Source organism: Sciurus vulgaris (assembly GCF_902686455.1).
Source record: "Sciurus vulgaris genome assembly, chromosome: 9".
NCBI lineage: Eukaryota > Metazoa > Chordata > Mammalia > Rodentia > Sciuridae > Sciurus > Sciurus vulgaris.
The window spans coordinates 31,216,896-31,232,780 of NC_136469.1; the positions used below are offsets into that span (position 1 = coordinate 31,216,896).

Genomic DNA, 15,885 nt, shown 5'->3' on the forward strand with positions numbered 1-15,885 from the left:
TATTTGGGTAAGACTCACTCAGATGTGACAACTCTAATGTGGATGCAATGAAAACTATTAAGTGACCTCTCAAAAGCATTCATGTAGTTGGAGGCAACCCATTTGTTCTTGTTTCAGACTAGAAAAATCATGGTCTGTCTATACATTCAGGAGCTAATACTGAAATAGGTTTTACATAGGAGGCAGGAGTTTGATATCTAAGAGAGAAGCATTTCCTCAAGTAAGCCTTGTGCATGTAACTGTTCAGTAGTCTATCTGTAAATACACTCTTCTTGGAAGAGTAATATATACTCTACTATGTAATATATGCTATATTACAGGTGTATTACTACCTATAATACACCTATAATACCTATAATATTATATATAATATAATGCTTGGAAGAACTTGATGCTTAGAGTTGGAATACTATTGGTATTAGTTGGAATAAACACTAAAAACCACTCCTACCCTCTGGAGGAATGGAGAAATGGTTATGGCATAGTTTCTGCAATGCCCCTTATCACTGTAGATCAGAATCCAATGGTTAAAATACTTTAGTATTGTAAGTAGAATTAATTCAAGTGTGAAATCTATAACCATCAAGATATTCTTGTTTTTATTTCTTTGGTAAAATTAAACAGGCAAAAGAGGTATCTTTAACACCAATGCAGATTCTTTGTATTTATTCCTAATAGTTGCAGAGATGTAACATCTTATTTTCTCTCTTTTATTTGCCAATTTCTTGTCCCAATTGTCATTCCTCTCTGCCTCCTTTAAGGTTTTTCCTTTCCATCTTTTCTCCTGGCTTGCATCTTCTAGTCCACCTGGGAACCTTTATGATCAGAACAAACAGAACAAATATGGTAGTGGTCCCTGTGGCCACCATATTCTAAAATATCTCTTCCCTCTTCAATTTAAGAACCTAATTATTCAGTAAATATTCTCATTTGATCATTTCAAAGCCAGTCTAAAGTATTTTTGATTCTTATTCTAACATGGGGGACATATTCAGGTAAAATGCAGCGATTTTTATTTTACCTGGTGGAATCCAGTGTAGCAAAACCAGCAGTAATTGTGGAAGGTGGAGGGAAAGAAGATTGGATTCAACATTGAAATCATTCTTTGAGGTCTACCCTGGTTGTTGTTATGTGGTAGAATAGAGGGCATCCCTTATTGCCAATTTTTATCCTAGGTAATTATCCATTTGGTATTATATGGTTGAGTCATTCTAAGTAACTGCTAGTGTTCCTAACACCAGGTAGTAATAATCAGAGTGCCAGCTCTTCTTTTGATCTCTGTTGACATACCTTCCATTCAGACATGAAAGAATGCATGCCATTTCTTTACACACAATTGCATTGTAGCTTCTTTGATCTTTGGACTAGATTGCAGAATCAGAATCAAATTTACACAACAGATTCTCTTGCCAAGAAAACCAGGGTTTCCTTGCTCCAATTGTGTCCTTTTGGTCCAGAGAGATCGAATCTGAATCTCAATCATTTATAAACTTAGAAGAATAAAGGGTTATACCAAGTCTGAATCCCTATGAGAAAGCACCACCCTCTGTTAGTAAATTTTAAAATACATTTGTGTCTCTCCTAGGTCTGGGGTAGAACCTATAAGAATGTTATGGGGGGGGTTAATTTTTTATTTAAAGAGTTATACGTGCAAATAGTCTTTAAGATACTCCTGAAGAGTATAAAATGAACAGTGAGAGTCCTTCCACCACAAATACCACTTTCTAAGGTACAGACACTGGTTTCTCACTTTTCCTTTCAGAGTACCATTGTCCCTTGGCATCCATGGGGGATTGGTTCTAGCAACCCCCCAGTCCTTAGATAACAAAACTGAGGATGCTCAATCCCTCAGATAAAATGGTGTAGAATTTGCATGTAATCTATTCACCTCCTCCTGTATACTTTAAATCATCTCTAGATTACTTATAATACCTATTACAAAGTAAATGGCAATGTCAATAGTTGTTATGCTATTTTAAGGGAATAGTGATAAAAAAAAAGTCTGTACAAGTTCAGCACAGACACAAGGTTTTCTTTTTCTTTGTTTCTTTTATTTTGTTGTTTCTTTTTTCTTCTGAATATTTTCAATCTGTGATTTGTTGAATCTGCATTTGCAGAACCCAGGATACTTGGGCTGACTGTACATACATGCATATATGTATACATTTAACCCAAGTGAACTCAGATTGTACTCCCTGCTCAATACCTTGCTTTGTTCAATAATATATCTGAGAGATATTTCATAAAAACACACACAGATGTGCTTCCCTCTGACACTTGAGGTGTGGGTGCCAGTGTGACAGATATATCCTTGAGGCAGAACTGCATCTTTGTGTTTATTTGCCACAGCTGGGAACTCAATATTGGGTACATGGTGGGTGCTCAGATATAGACTGTAGAACTAGCGAGTAAAGAAGTAAATGAGTAAAGCAACTCTTTATGAGCATTCTAGAAAATGGAGCTACAAAAATAAAACTAAATTAAACTGCATCTCCAATATGCATTTAAATACACACTATAGTTGAGACAGGAACATGAATAAAACTTAAAATGTTTGTGATATATGCTTTTCTGTCCTTTTAAAATACTGTGGAAAGTGAAACCATTTAATTATGGTTACCCAGTAATAAAATAGTCTTTTAAAATTTATTCAATAAATACTTGTTGAGAACCTATTATATACCAGGGAGTAGTGACTAGAACAGACATGACTTCCACCCACGTGGAACTTAATTCTAGTCAAGTTCAATGACAGATGCCTGGCAGTTTTGACATCAAGAATGCTATGTAATAATGACGACAATGGCTTCCTTTTAGTGAGTGCTTACTCTGGGCTCTACATTAAACTCTTTACCTACATTATTTTACTTAATACATATTCCAGAAGTACCATTGAAAGTTATTAAGGTTGGTGGGGTTTTTTTTTCTATTTTTTAAAATTTATTTTTATCATAAATAAATGGGAAACATGTCGTTTCTGTTTGTACATGGAGTGACAGCATACCATTTGCGTGATCATACATTTACATAGGGTAATAATGTTTGAATCATTCTGTTATTTTTTCCTTCCCCCCACCCCTCCCACCCCTCTTTTCCCTCTATACAGTCCCTCCTTCCTCCATTCTTGCCCCCCTCTCACCCCCCATTATGTGTCATCATCCGCTTATCAGTGAGATCATTCGCCTTTTGGATTTTTGAGATTGGCTTATCTCATTTAGCATGATATTCTCCAATTTCATCCATTTGCCTGCAAATGCCATAATTTTATTATTCTTTATAGCTGAGTAATATTCCATTGTGTGTGTATATATATATATATATATATATATATATATATATATATATATATATATATATACCACAGTTTCTTTATCCATTCATTAATTGAAGGACATCTAGGTTGGTTCCACAGTCTGGCTATTGTGAATCAAGCAGCTGTGAACATTGATGTGCTGTATCTCTGTAGTATGCTGATTTTAAGTCCTTTGGGTATAGGCCAAGGAGTGGGATAGCTGGGTCAAAGGGTGGGTCCATTCCAAGTTTTCTAAAGAATCTCCACACTGCTTTCCAGAGTGGCTGCACTAATTTGCAGCCTGGTGGGGGTTTTGACCTTTTTTTTAATAGACAAGAAATCTGAAAATTAAAGGAATTAAGTCTGTGCCATATCAGGGATGCTCAAAGCAAGTAACAGCAGCAGGACGGTCCTCTGGCTCCTAACCCAGTGACCTATCACTCAACCCCACTACCTCTCTAGTAAAGGACATTGTGACCCCAGTCTAGGAAATTCTAGAACAATTTTGATGGTGATGATCTCTTTTAAAAATAAGATTTTCAGACTGGGGATGTGGCTCAGGGATAGAGCACTTGCCCAGCATGTGTCAGGCACTGGGTTCGATTCTCAGCACCACATTATAAATAAATGAATAAAAAATAAATATCTATCCATGTCTGAAAAAAATTTAAAAAAAAATAAGATTTTCATATAGATACTAGATGTTTTCCTGAGACAAAAGTGCTTGTGCAGCCTGAACATTTGAGTCAACATTTACTGAAATGAGTGTCTAACTTCACGTTCTCCTGTGTTTTAAACTGTGATGTCTGTACTCAATTTCCACACTTGTTTCTAACAGACAAAAATTGGATCAGGAAAACTGATGGGTCCCAAAGGAGTTTCCGTGGACCGCAACGGGCACATTATCGTGGTGGACAACAAAGCATGCTGCGTGTTTATCTTCCAGCCAAACGGGAAAATAGTCACCAGGTTTGGTAGCCGAGGAAATGGGGACAGGCAGTTTGCAGGTACACTTGACGGTAATATGTAAACCCCCTTTTTTATGCTTCTTCTGCTCACAATTGCATGATGGAGCATGTTGAAGACGCCTCCTCCCCAGGGTGTTTGCTGGCTTTGGGAAAGATGCTGGGGATGAAATCTAAGCAGAAGCATGCTGAGGTGCTTTTCAGTTGCTCCACCAGTAAGTCGAAGGGCGGTCCACGTGTGGTTGTTATGGGTGGCTATTCACAGTGCACAAGTCTCCTCTTCAAATATTTATATTAAGTAAAATATGCATTTAAAATAAGATGTTTTAAAAATAAAACTGTTTGAGGAACAATGGAGTAACTCCTGTTTCCCACAGCTGAAGTTTTCTTTAAAGAGCCTCTGGTTGGAATTTATTTCACCTAAGTTATTATGAGATCAGGGCTTCAGAATATTTGCCAAGTGCAAGGAGGGATGTCTCTTTTACTTCTCTTTTGGGAGTGCCACTTTGCAATCACAAGCTTCGGTTTTTCACATCTGCAAGAAGAGGCTGAACACCCTTCATTTTCGTTTTGAAAGGATGCTTTGGGCATTTTGCATTCATTTGCATAATCTTTCTTTGTGCTTTTGTCTCCAGTTCTTTGTCCTGCCAGGTTCTGAATGTCACTCCAAATTATAAAAGTGGGTTTTCTGCTCAACTTTTTAGAAAAGATAAATTACATACTGGAGTCTCTTTTCCAAAGCTAAGAGTCATTATGTCTTTCCTCAGTAGGCACTGAGGACCCTAAAAAAGACTAATGTATTCAGAGAAGCTGGCAGGTGTGACTTTCAGATGGTGGTGTGAAGAATGAATTCTGATGCTTACTGCTGGTCCCATTTTGTTAGGACTGCTGGAACTCCTCACTTGATCTGGGAGAAGTTGGACTAGACAATCCCAAGTATAGAATGACATAGGATCCTCGTTATCTGGGGCACAAAGGGCTAGCTATATGATCATTCAGGGATGGGCATCTCTGATTATTTGTTCTTTTTTAAGTAAGTTAATATATTAAGTTTGTTTATTGTTGTAGTAACTGCTATGTCGCAATCATTTTTGTTGTTATAGTCATTACATAATTTTTTCCATCTTTATTGCAGGTCCCCATTTTGCAGCTGTCAATAGCAATAATGAGATTATTGTTACAGATTTCCATAATCATTCTGTCAAGGTACTATTAACACATCAGTTGTTGTTGACTTTTAACTACTTTTATGGAGAAATTGGTCTGGGAGAGAACAACATACAGTACTTACATAGACACACAGGATTTTAGTAAATTAACCTAAAAAGAGCAAATTTTGCTTCTGCTTAAAAAATGCAGGTTTTCATGCAGACATACAGACTTTGTAGAGTAAGGAAATTCAACAAAATACAGTGGCAGTCGCTTAATCAAAGATGATGTGAAATTTTATTAAAGTTGATCTGAAAATGAAGTTTTAAAAAGCAATTGTTTGAATGTAGAAACAGAACTTTCTGAAACTTAATATTTTGTGGCTACCCAAAGATTAAAATAAAATCACTTTTTCCAATTTCATGAACCATACTGCCTTTAAAATAAAATCTATTAGGACTCTGTTACAACAGACTTGCTTACTGCTGGTCCCACTGTGTTAGGGCTGCTGGAACTCTTCATTTGATCTGGGAGAAGTTGGACTAGACAATCCCAAGTGTAGAATAACATAGGATCCATATTATCTGGGGCACAAAGGGTAACTATATGATCATTCGGGGATGGGGAATTATGTAGCATGCATTCATATAGTATATTTCATGGTTTAGAATGCTTTTACACATTTGATCTTTTTTAATAATATAATACATCTTTTTTACTGAGTTCAGGAAGAGGAAGATTTAAACTTTATTATGAGAAATATCAAGAAATAGTAAGGTAACTCACCAATTTCTGATTGACTGTCATGATGAGAAAACAAGTAGTGATATTCTTAACCATTGATGTATGCTAGGTGGCCATGGCCGTGCTCTGGCAGACATATTTAGTTTTTTATAAATCTTACTATTTCTTGAAATTTTAATGTGTTAAAATTTTTAGGGTTATTAGGACTAGGGATGTAGATCAGTGGTAGAGTGCTTACCTGTTATGCCTGAAGTCCTGGGTTTGATCCCTAGCACCACAGAAGAGAAGAAGAAGAATATTTTTAGGGTTACTTTCTTTTATATCAAGTGGTACTCATAAACATGATCTGAAGTTTTCCTTAGAAATTCATTTAAATGTTTAAGAGTGAGTCATTTTAATGGAAAAATAATAAGGAAACAGTATAGATGGTAGGCCAGTGACTAATGATTGCACTTAGAGACAACCACTGAGCAACCAAAGTTAATAAGAACTTTTCAGTGCTAGTAACTGGAATAGCCAGGTAAGGGGTAGGATTTTTAATGCCCAAAAGTTCTCTGTCCTTCACTGCGTCATTTCTCCAGCCCATCCTAGCAGATATCCTTAACCCGAGAAAATGGAAAAGCTTTGAGCTCTTTTTTTTTTGATGAATGCCAGCTCTTGTGGAAAGAGTAGAGCACAGTAAGCCATGGGGATGGGGCAGGATGAGGGAAAAGAGTGTCCACCATTGCCTTATTATTTCAGTTCTCTGCCGCGTTGTTTCTGCCGTGCTCGTATAGTGGTAGAGCGCCCCCTACCTCACTGCTGGTAAACTGCATTCCTTGAGGTCCGACTCTAAAGGAAAAGGATGATAAAAAAAAGTCCATTGGGATGGATGGAGGAGGAGGAGGGAAAATAGCAAAGAGGCAGCAGAAAGTGGGGTGGGCGTGTACCTATCCTCACCGGGGCCATGACACTGCTACAGAATGAGCATCGCTGTGAGGGGATCTCTGTGGGACAGCTCCTATTTATCAGCTGACACTCTAGAACTCAGGTTGATTCCACTACCCTCCATCACTGTATAGAGGAACCGCTTTGTTTAACTCCGGGGCATTCAACAAGAACAAAACCCAGAAGGATCCTCACAGGGGCAAAGGCTAGCAAATGCCTGGCATAGGTGCTGCCCACTCACCCACTGGAAGACGATTTAATCCCGTTGTTCTTTTTCTGCTAAACTCCATGGTGGCTTCAAAGCCTTTCCTGTCCTGTGCTCCAGGCAGCCTCTGTGGATCAGTGGCATTGGTATGTGGGACAGCGCCTATGTCTCAGCCCTGACTGACACACTAGAAAGAAATGAAACATATACAAGTAATCAAAATGCTAGGCAGATAAATGACTTCACAAAAATAGGTACATATAAAATTCATGATTCCAGAAGAGAAGCTTTCTAGGGGGTTCGAGGTGTAGCTTAGTGGTAGAGCACATGTTTAGCATTTGGGAGGCCAAAGGCTAGTTTTTAGCAGAGAGAGAGAGAGAGAGAGAGAGGTGTTTCTGTAATTAGGGTTAGGGTTATTAAGGAAAACTTTCACATCATTCAGGTATTGGACATGATGACTTTGAAATTAGGAAATAATTATTGTCAAGGTTATTTTTTAATTCTATAAATACTTACAAAGAGCAAAGTTTATAAAAATTATTTCAGTTCCTATTTCTGCCTCTTAATATGTTTTCATCTGAATAATTTGTAAGTCATTAAATGACTTTTAGATGGAAAACAAAATGAGAAATTTATAATCATTAAAATTCCGAAAACTCATCAAGTCCTCAGGACAGTTGAGATAGATTATTTTAGTTATTTAAACTCAGTTTTCTTCTTAGTTAAGAAAATCCTAGCCTTTTGTATTGCTTTTTCTCTTCTCTTTGATAGCTACTGATGGGCAACCTCTATGAAATACATGGGCTCTTTGGTTTCCCATGTGATAGCAGTAGTTCTGAATTCAGGTCACTTCTCTGTTGGTAAATGTAAAACCTGTACTCGTAGCTCAGTTCTAACAAGTAAGTCTGCTGTAGTTTGTTCTTTAGTTGTTTGCAGTACTTTTTACTTTTCCCTCCAATGCTGGGGATTGAACCCAGGCCTTCACAGATTGGGCAGATGCTCTACCATGGAGCTGCACCTCCCAGTCCCTGAAGTACATTATTGGCAAATATGTTCTAAGACCCCCCAGGGAGGTCCCAAAACTAGAGACAGTATCAAACTTTATAAATACTATATTCTTCTTATACATACCTATAATAAAGTTTAATTTTTAAATAAGGCACCATAAGCAATTAACAGTAATCACTAACAATGGAATAGAACAATTAAAACAATACACTATAATGAAAGTTATTTAAAACTTGTGAATTGTTCATTTCTGGAATTTTCCATATCATATTTTCCTGCTCAGTGGTAGGAACTGAAACTGAGGAAAATAAAACCCCAGATAAGGAGAGACAACTGTATAGGTTTTCTTTTTATCATAAAACATGTAAGCCATGAATCAACATTCTCCATGATTCCAACATGAAGAAGCACTTATGCCAAAGAAATATAGCAACTTAGAAAGATAAGCACAAACAAAATCATTATTTGTAGGAATTAATAAGGGAAAGATCAGAGAAAATAAATGTGTCTTCTTTAGCACAGACATATTCCCATTGGTCTTTATTTTATTTTTTAAATTTTTTTGTTTGTTCCCATTGGTTTTTAAAATTAGAAGGATGTGGGTAAAAGGTAACAGAGTCAGAGAACTTTTTTTATGCTTTCTTTTTTGGGGGCTGGTGGGGTTATATGTGCTGGGAATTAAACCCAGGGCCTGGAACATGTTAGGCAAGCATTCTACCACTGAGCCACACCCTAGCCTTCAGTCAGGGAAAATGTAAAACATTTAGTGAAAACTGGTTGTTCGCATCTCTGTCCTTTGTGAAGAACCAAAGAGGTTCTCAAAGGTCCTGAGCTCATCCTCCAAATAGATCTACACTCAAATACAGTGAACTTTCTCCCACCACCTTTGAGTCATCACTATTCAGAATATGGTCCTTTTTGATGTTAGTGAATATTTCTATGCATCTAGCATCATGGTGATGGATGTTTAAAATAAAGTCCCAGAGACATTTCAGAACCATGAAAGATCATCTAAGTATCAAGATAAAATTATATTTACTGTAGTGTTTTCATTAAAAACATTAAGACGTTAATTCTCTCAAAATTAGTAATCTGGATTTGATATATATATTGTAGTAACACTGTATTAATAAGAATATCTAATTAACCACAGCAAATCCCATTGCCTGACCACATCAGAAATCAAAGAGAATTTGCTTAAGAGTTCTGTGGTGGCACATGCCTATAATCCCAGAGGCTTAGGAGGTTGAATCAGGAGGATCGCAAGTTCAAAGACAGCCTCAGCAATTTAGCAAGACCCTAAGCAACTCAGTGAGACCCTGCCTCTAAATAAAATATTAAAAAGGGCTGGGGATGTGGTTCAGTGGTTAAGTGCCCCAGGGTTCAAACCCTGGTTAAAAAAAAAAAAAAGGGAGAGAGAGTTCTGTTTATCCCCTCACTTCTAACAATCTCTGTAGGTTCTGTTTGTCAAAGTGTTAGAATCACATAGAATATCTATTTTAACCAAAATATCTTCTGAGGGTAAATGAAAAAGCCCTTTGCTTTGTCTTCACCTGCAACCATTGTGCATGTTTGCACACGCGCACACACAGAATCTCCTGTAGCATGCAGTCCAGCCTCCTCTTTCTTGTTATGTGATGTAGGAAGACAGTAATAAACTCTGAGCATTTGACCTAACAAAAACTCTCACTTTCTGATCTAAACCGAATGACCTTCTATCCTGTTAGAAATACAATGTTCATTCTTAAAATTTAGCTATTTAAGTCATAAAGAATAATATTGTTGAAAATTATAACTCTACCTACTCATACCACCTTATATTTGTATTTTATCATTTATAACAAAAGTCCCTTTCGCATAAGTACTTAATAACTAGATAGAAACCATAGAATAAAGAAGAGTAACTTAGCAAATGATGAAAAATATTTCTACAGTACATTGAAGAACCGCAAGGGACAGACAGCTTTAGTTTATATAGATTTACTTTTTTTTTTCTTTTTTCCAGAATGTCTTATATCACAGGTTTTGTTGCAAGTAACCTGTTCAGAGAGATATTTTTTAAGTCCCTAATGTTGGACCAATGATTTTAACATAAACAATTTTAAAATATTTCTACAGGTGTTTAATCAGGAAGGAGAATTCATGTTGAAGTTTGGCTCCAATGGAGAAGGGAATGGGCAGTTCAATGCACCCACAGGTGTGGCAGTGGATTCAAATGGAAACATCATTGTGGCAGACTGGGGCAACAGCAGGATCCAGGTACGTTAGAATGCTAATGTGTTTTAGATGGCTAGGATTTGTTAAAAGAGAAGAACTGACTGTCCCCCAGATTGGGGGCGTTTTCCCTTCTCCATTGGTTAGGCCATAAGACCATGGAAATCTCACCAGAAGGACCAAAGGATGCAAGCTGGAGTAGCCAAAAGGCCCAGGCCTACAGCAGGAGACCCCCTACCTCAGGGCTCCCCTACCTCATGGGTCCCACAGAACCCCAAAGCATTTATGGATGGAATTCAAGAGCTCCAGTGAGCAACAATACTACATTATTATTTTTACTAACTTCTAAGTGAAAAATTGTCATTTCCCTTAATTTTGAGTATAGGTAACAATCACAGTAGTTTTAGTAATACCTATGATTTTGTCACCAAGAAAAATCAAAGAAATTTTCATGTCAAATTACAGTTGATGCAGACACCCCCGATTGTCATTTATACTCATCATTACCACAAAATTATAGTAATTATTAAGCCCTTAGCTATTCATTGTTATTTAGTGTCTCAATTAAAAAGTGTGGTGGCGCATGCCTATAATCTCAGAGGCTTGGGAGGCTGAGGCAGGAGGATCTCAAGTTCGAGGCCAGCCTCAGCAATTTAGCAAGACCCTAAGCAACTTAGTGAGACCCTGTCTCTAAATAAAATATAAAAGTGATGGGGATGTGGCTTAGTGGTGTGAGCCCCTGGGTTCAATCCCTGGTAATTCTCCCCGCCCAACCCAGAAAAAGAGAGAATTCTGTGAACACTCTCCATACATAGATTTGACAACTTAGATGAAATGGACAATTTGTCAGAAAGTACAAATTGAGTACTTCAAAACTCACCCAATATGAAATAAATAATTTGAATAACCCTATGACAATTAAGGAAATTTAATTCATAATTCTAAAACTCCCCCAAAAGAAATATCTAGGCTCAGATAGTTTTACTGAAGAATTCTACTGAATGTTTAAAGAAAAATTAGTGCCAATTCTACATAGTTTCTTCCAGAAAAAAGGAAACACTTTCCCAACTCACTTTCCAATCCAGCTTCTGAAGTTGTGATAGCAAAACCAGACAGTACAAAAAAACAAAACTACAAACATATGAATACACCATGGTCATGCCAGAATTCTTAACAAAATCCTGAGAAGTGGAATTCAGCAATATATAAAAATGCCTCCATGACCAAGTGGAGTTTATTCCAGGGATGCAGGGCCAGTTTGGAATTTTAAAATCAGTCCATGTCAACCCACCATATTGAAAGTCTAAAGAAGAAAAATTCATATCAATTGATGCAGAACATTTGACAACATTCAATACCCTTTCATGGCAAAGCATTCAGAAAATGAAATAGAGAATCTTTCTCAACTTGAGCATCAGTGAAACCTTTGGTTAGCAGCATTGTTGGGTGAATGTCTGAATACCTTTCCTGTAAGACCAGGAACAAGGCAAGGATGTCTGTTTTCACCATCCTTCTCCAGCATAGTACGGGAAGTTTCAGCCAGCACAATAAGGAAGAAAAAGGAAATGAAAAGCTTACAAGTTGAAAAGGAGGAAATTTAAAACTCCCCGTTTGCAGATAACAGGATCATTTACGTGAAAAATGCCAAGGAATCTCCAAAAAATTTCCTAGAACTAATAGGGGAGTTGAGCAAGCTCACAGAATGCCAGGTCAACATGACAGAGTACTTGTGTGCTTCCAGTGAACACATGGAAACCAAAATTCAAAATACAACACCATTTATAATTGCTAAAAAAAAAAAAAAAAAGAAAAAGAAAAATTAAAATATTTAGGTACAATAACAAAGCATGTCTAGTATTTATATGCTGAAAACTATAAAATGCTGATAAAAGAAAGTCTAAATAATAAAGGAATAGATAAAGTATGTTCATGGGTGACAAGATTCAACAGGGATGGATCAACAATGAAGGGCTCAACAATTGTCATTGACTCAAAATGGAAGGCTGTCGGTGACTCCAAATTGATGTATAGGTTGAATACAAAATCTCAGTGGATTTTTTTTTTTTTTTTTTAGATAACAAGATTATTGTACCATGTATACGGCAAAGAAAAGAAATGAGAATAGCTGAGATAATCTTGAAAAAGAAAAATAGAGAGGAATTGCTTCGCCTGATTTCTCTATAGCTGCAGTAATCAAGACTGTGTGGTACTGGTGGAGGGACAGACACATCCATAGAACAGAGTACAGAAATGGCCCCCACACATGTATGGCCAACTGATTCTTTTGAGGAAGGAATAAGAGTAATTCAATGGATGAATGACAGAACCTTTTCAATGAATGGGACTGTAGCAAATAAGATAGTCACTGAGGCAAAATAATAAATCTCATCTTAAAAAAAAAATCTCAAAATGGATCATAAGTTTAAATGGAAAGCTAGAAAACTTTTAGGAGATTGTGTTTTAGAAAACAAACTTTTAAAAGATTTAATTTAAGAGAAACTCTTGGGGACCTAGAGCTTGGTGAAGAGTTTTTTAACATGATGCTAAAACTACTATGCATAAGGGGAAGATCAATAAATTAGTCTTCATCAAATATAAACATCTGGATCTGTGAAAAAGATAAGAGGCTAAAACTAGAGGCAGATAGACTTGGGAGAAAATATTTGTAAACCACATATCTTTTTTTTTTCCACATTTTTTATTGGTGCATTACAGTTGTACATGATGGTAGAATTTGCTGTTACATAGTCAGATGTGCACACAGTATCACAGTATAATTTGGCCATTATCACTCCCCAGTGTGTTATACTCGCCCTCCTCCCATCCTCCCATCCCCTGTTCACTTGCTCTTTTCTAATTATTTCTCTTTGATTTTCATGAGATCCTCACCTGGTGCTTTCTTTCCCTCTTTCCTCTCTAGCCTTCACATATACAAACCACATTTCTGAGGGGCTTACACCTTGAGTATGTAGAGACTCTCAGAATGGCCAGGTGTGGTGGCGCATGCCTGTAATCCCAGAGGTTCTGGAGGCTGAGGCAGGAGGATCTCAAGTTCAAAGCCAGCCTCAGCAACTTGGTGAGAACCTCTCTCTAAATAAAACATAAAGAAGGGCTGAGGATGTGGCTTTGCAGTTAAGCACCCCTGGGTTCATTCCCTGGTACAAAAAAAAAGACTCTCTAAACTCAACAATAGAATAACCAATCTAATCAGAAAGCAGACAAGAAAGATGAAGAGAAATTTCCTTGAATAGGTGTACACATGAAAAGATGCTCAACATCATCAGACATTAGGAAAGTGCAAATTAAGACCGTGATGAGATATTATTACAATCTTATTTGAGCAGCTAAAATTAAAACTATTGATGCCAAATACCAATGAGAATGTAGAGAAATTAGATCTCTACTACATTGCTAGAGGGAGCACACAGTAGCACAATCGACCTTGAAAATGTTCCTTAGAAAACTAAACATATACTTACTTAGCAACCCAGCAATTGCACTCCTGGGTATGTATCCCAGAGAAATGAAAACTTATGTCCACATAAAAGCTTATATATTATCTTTCATAGAAAGTATTTGTAATAGCCCCAAACTGAATTAACCAAGACGTCCCTCAGTAGATTTATGGCTAAACAAATCATGGTACTTCCATACTATGGAATACTACTCAGCACTTAAAATAGGCTAATAATACACTCAACAGGTTGGATGCATCCCAAGGGCATTGTGGTGAGTGAAAAAGCCACTTTGAAAAGGTCACATACTACATAGTTTCATTTATGAAACATTCTCAAAATGACAAAATTATAGAGAGGGGGAAAAAAAAAAGTAGTGGTTGGCAGGGCTGTAGATGGCGGGGGCAGGGGAGTGGGGTAACTCTCAAGGAGCGGCGAGAGTGCGGTCTTCATGAGGTCGTAATATTTCTGTTGGTTTCGGTGGTGATTACACAGATCTATACGAATGATAACATGACGTACATCCCCATGCATACAACTCAGTCAATTCATTGGGTTTTATGTGGCAGTGTAAGTACAAAAGATACAGTCATTCAGGGGACCTGGGTGAAGGGTGTACAGGACCTCTTTGCAATTTCCTATGAACCTATAATTATTTCAAAATAAAAAATTAACAAATACATAATGGCAGTAATGGATTCGTTTTCATGGTTTAGGAATAATAATATCATGAGTGGCATCTGACATTTTGGTTGAGTATTTAAAAACTTGTTACATTCTGGAAATGAAGAAAAGCCTTAAAACATAATTGTAAGATGGAATCGGTAGTCTTTGCTACCCTGGAAAGGGGGTCTATGGCACATAGAAGTTTGATCTTTACATTAAGAACAAAGTTTCTGAATCCTCAAATTGAAGGAAGACTCTTCGGTTTCTCTGTGTTCATACCTTTGTGGATCTAAACACATGTCTCCAGATGGCTCTCTTCATCCTTGCTAATGTGGCCCTATGTGTTCCTGAGAACCCACGGTATACCGTTAAATCCAGAAACTTTCAGGCGTCTCTGTGAGGACAGCTTCGATCATCAGTTTGAATTTGATACAAGTACTTCTCAGGAAAAGAATTGAGACTATAAATGTAACACAAACTGCTTTGATCTCTCCAACATACTTTCCTAACTATCCCAGGGGAAATCTATATTGAAAGAGACATTCTGTATCTCATGAGAACAATGCCACTCGTCTAATATAACACAGAAGTGAACCAAGCTCACTGAGTAGGTGTACGTGGGACCATCAATGCTAAGCTGTTTGAATTGTGGCCCTCATAGCACCAACCTAGTTACACTGCCTTTTAAAACACTCTGTGGGCCAGCAGGAGTGGTGGCACATGCCTGTAATCTCAGCCACTCAGCAGGCTGAGGCAGGAGGATGTCAAGTTCAAAGCCAGCCTCAGCAACATAGCAAGGCCCTGAGCAACTTAGGGAGACCCTGTCTCAAAAAATAATAATAATAAAAAAATAAAAAAACAGACTAGGGATGTGTCTCAGTGATGAAGTGCCCCTAGGTTAAATCCTCAGTACCAAAAAACAAGCAAACAAAAATACCATGTGGACCACGAGAAAATGGTAAATGGTCAGAAGAAGCCAGCCTGGCCCTGGTAAAGGAAAATCATAAGGACCTCAATCTGTTCCTTTTATTTCATCTTAGAGGAAGCTTATTAACCAAAAAGAAGACCTTTTTCATATCCAAGTGTACACATTGAACCATAGACTTACAATTTACTCTTTTTGGAAAAAGGGAAAAGAAATCTTGATTTTTATCATGGCACGTTATGACTCAGGATCATTCTGTGGTCTTATTGCTGATTTTTCTCCCATAAGAGTGGGCAGGAGAGGGAGATGGAAAACTGGAAGGAAAAGAAGTAAAG

At 37.3% G+C, this 15,885-nt stretch overlaps 1 protein-coding gene across 9 annotated transcripts in view; it reads left to right on the top strand.

The window, feature by feature from the left end:
- Nucleotides 1-15,885, top strand: part of TRIM2 (tripartite motif containing 2) — a 133,379-nt gene that overhangs the window by 112,486 nt on the left and 5,008 nt on the right. For all 9 annotated transcript variants that reach the window (XM_079153423.1, XM_079153424.1, XM_079153421.1 and 6 more), the window contains exons 9-11: nt 4,131-4,299; nt 5,393-5,463; nt 10,409-10,549. In XM_079153423.1, coding sequence (XP_079009549.1) covers nt 4,131-4,299; nt 5,393-5,463; nt 10,409-10,549 — 381 coding nt within the window. The remainder of the gene's footprint in view (nt 1-4,130; nt 4,300-5,392; nt 5,464-10,408; nt 10,550-15,885) is intronic.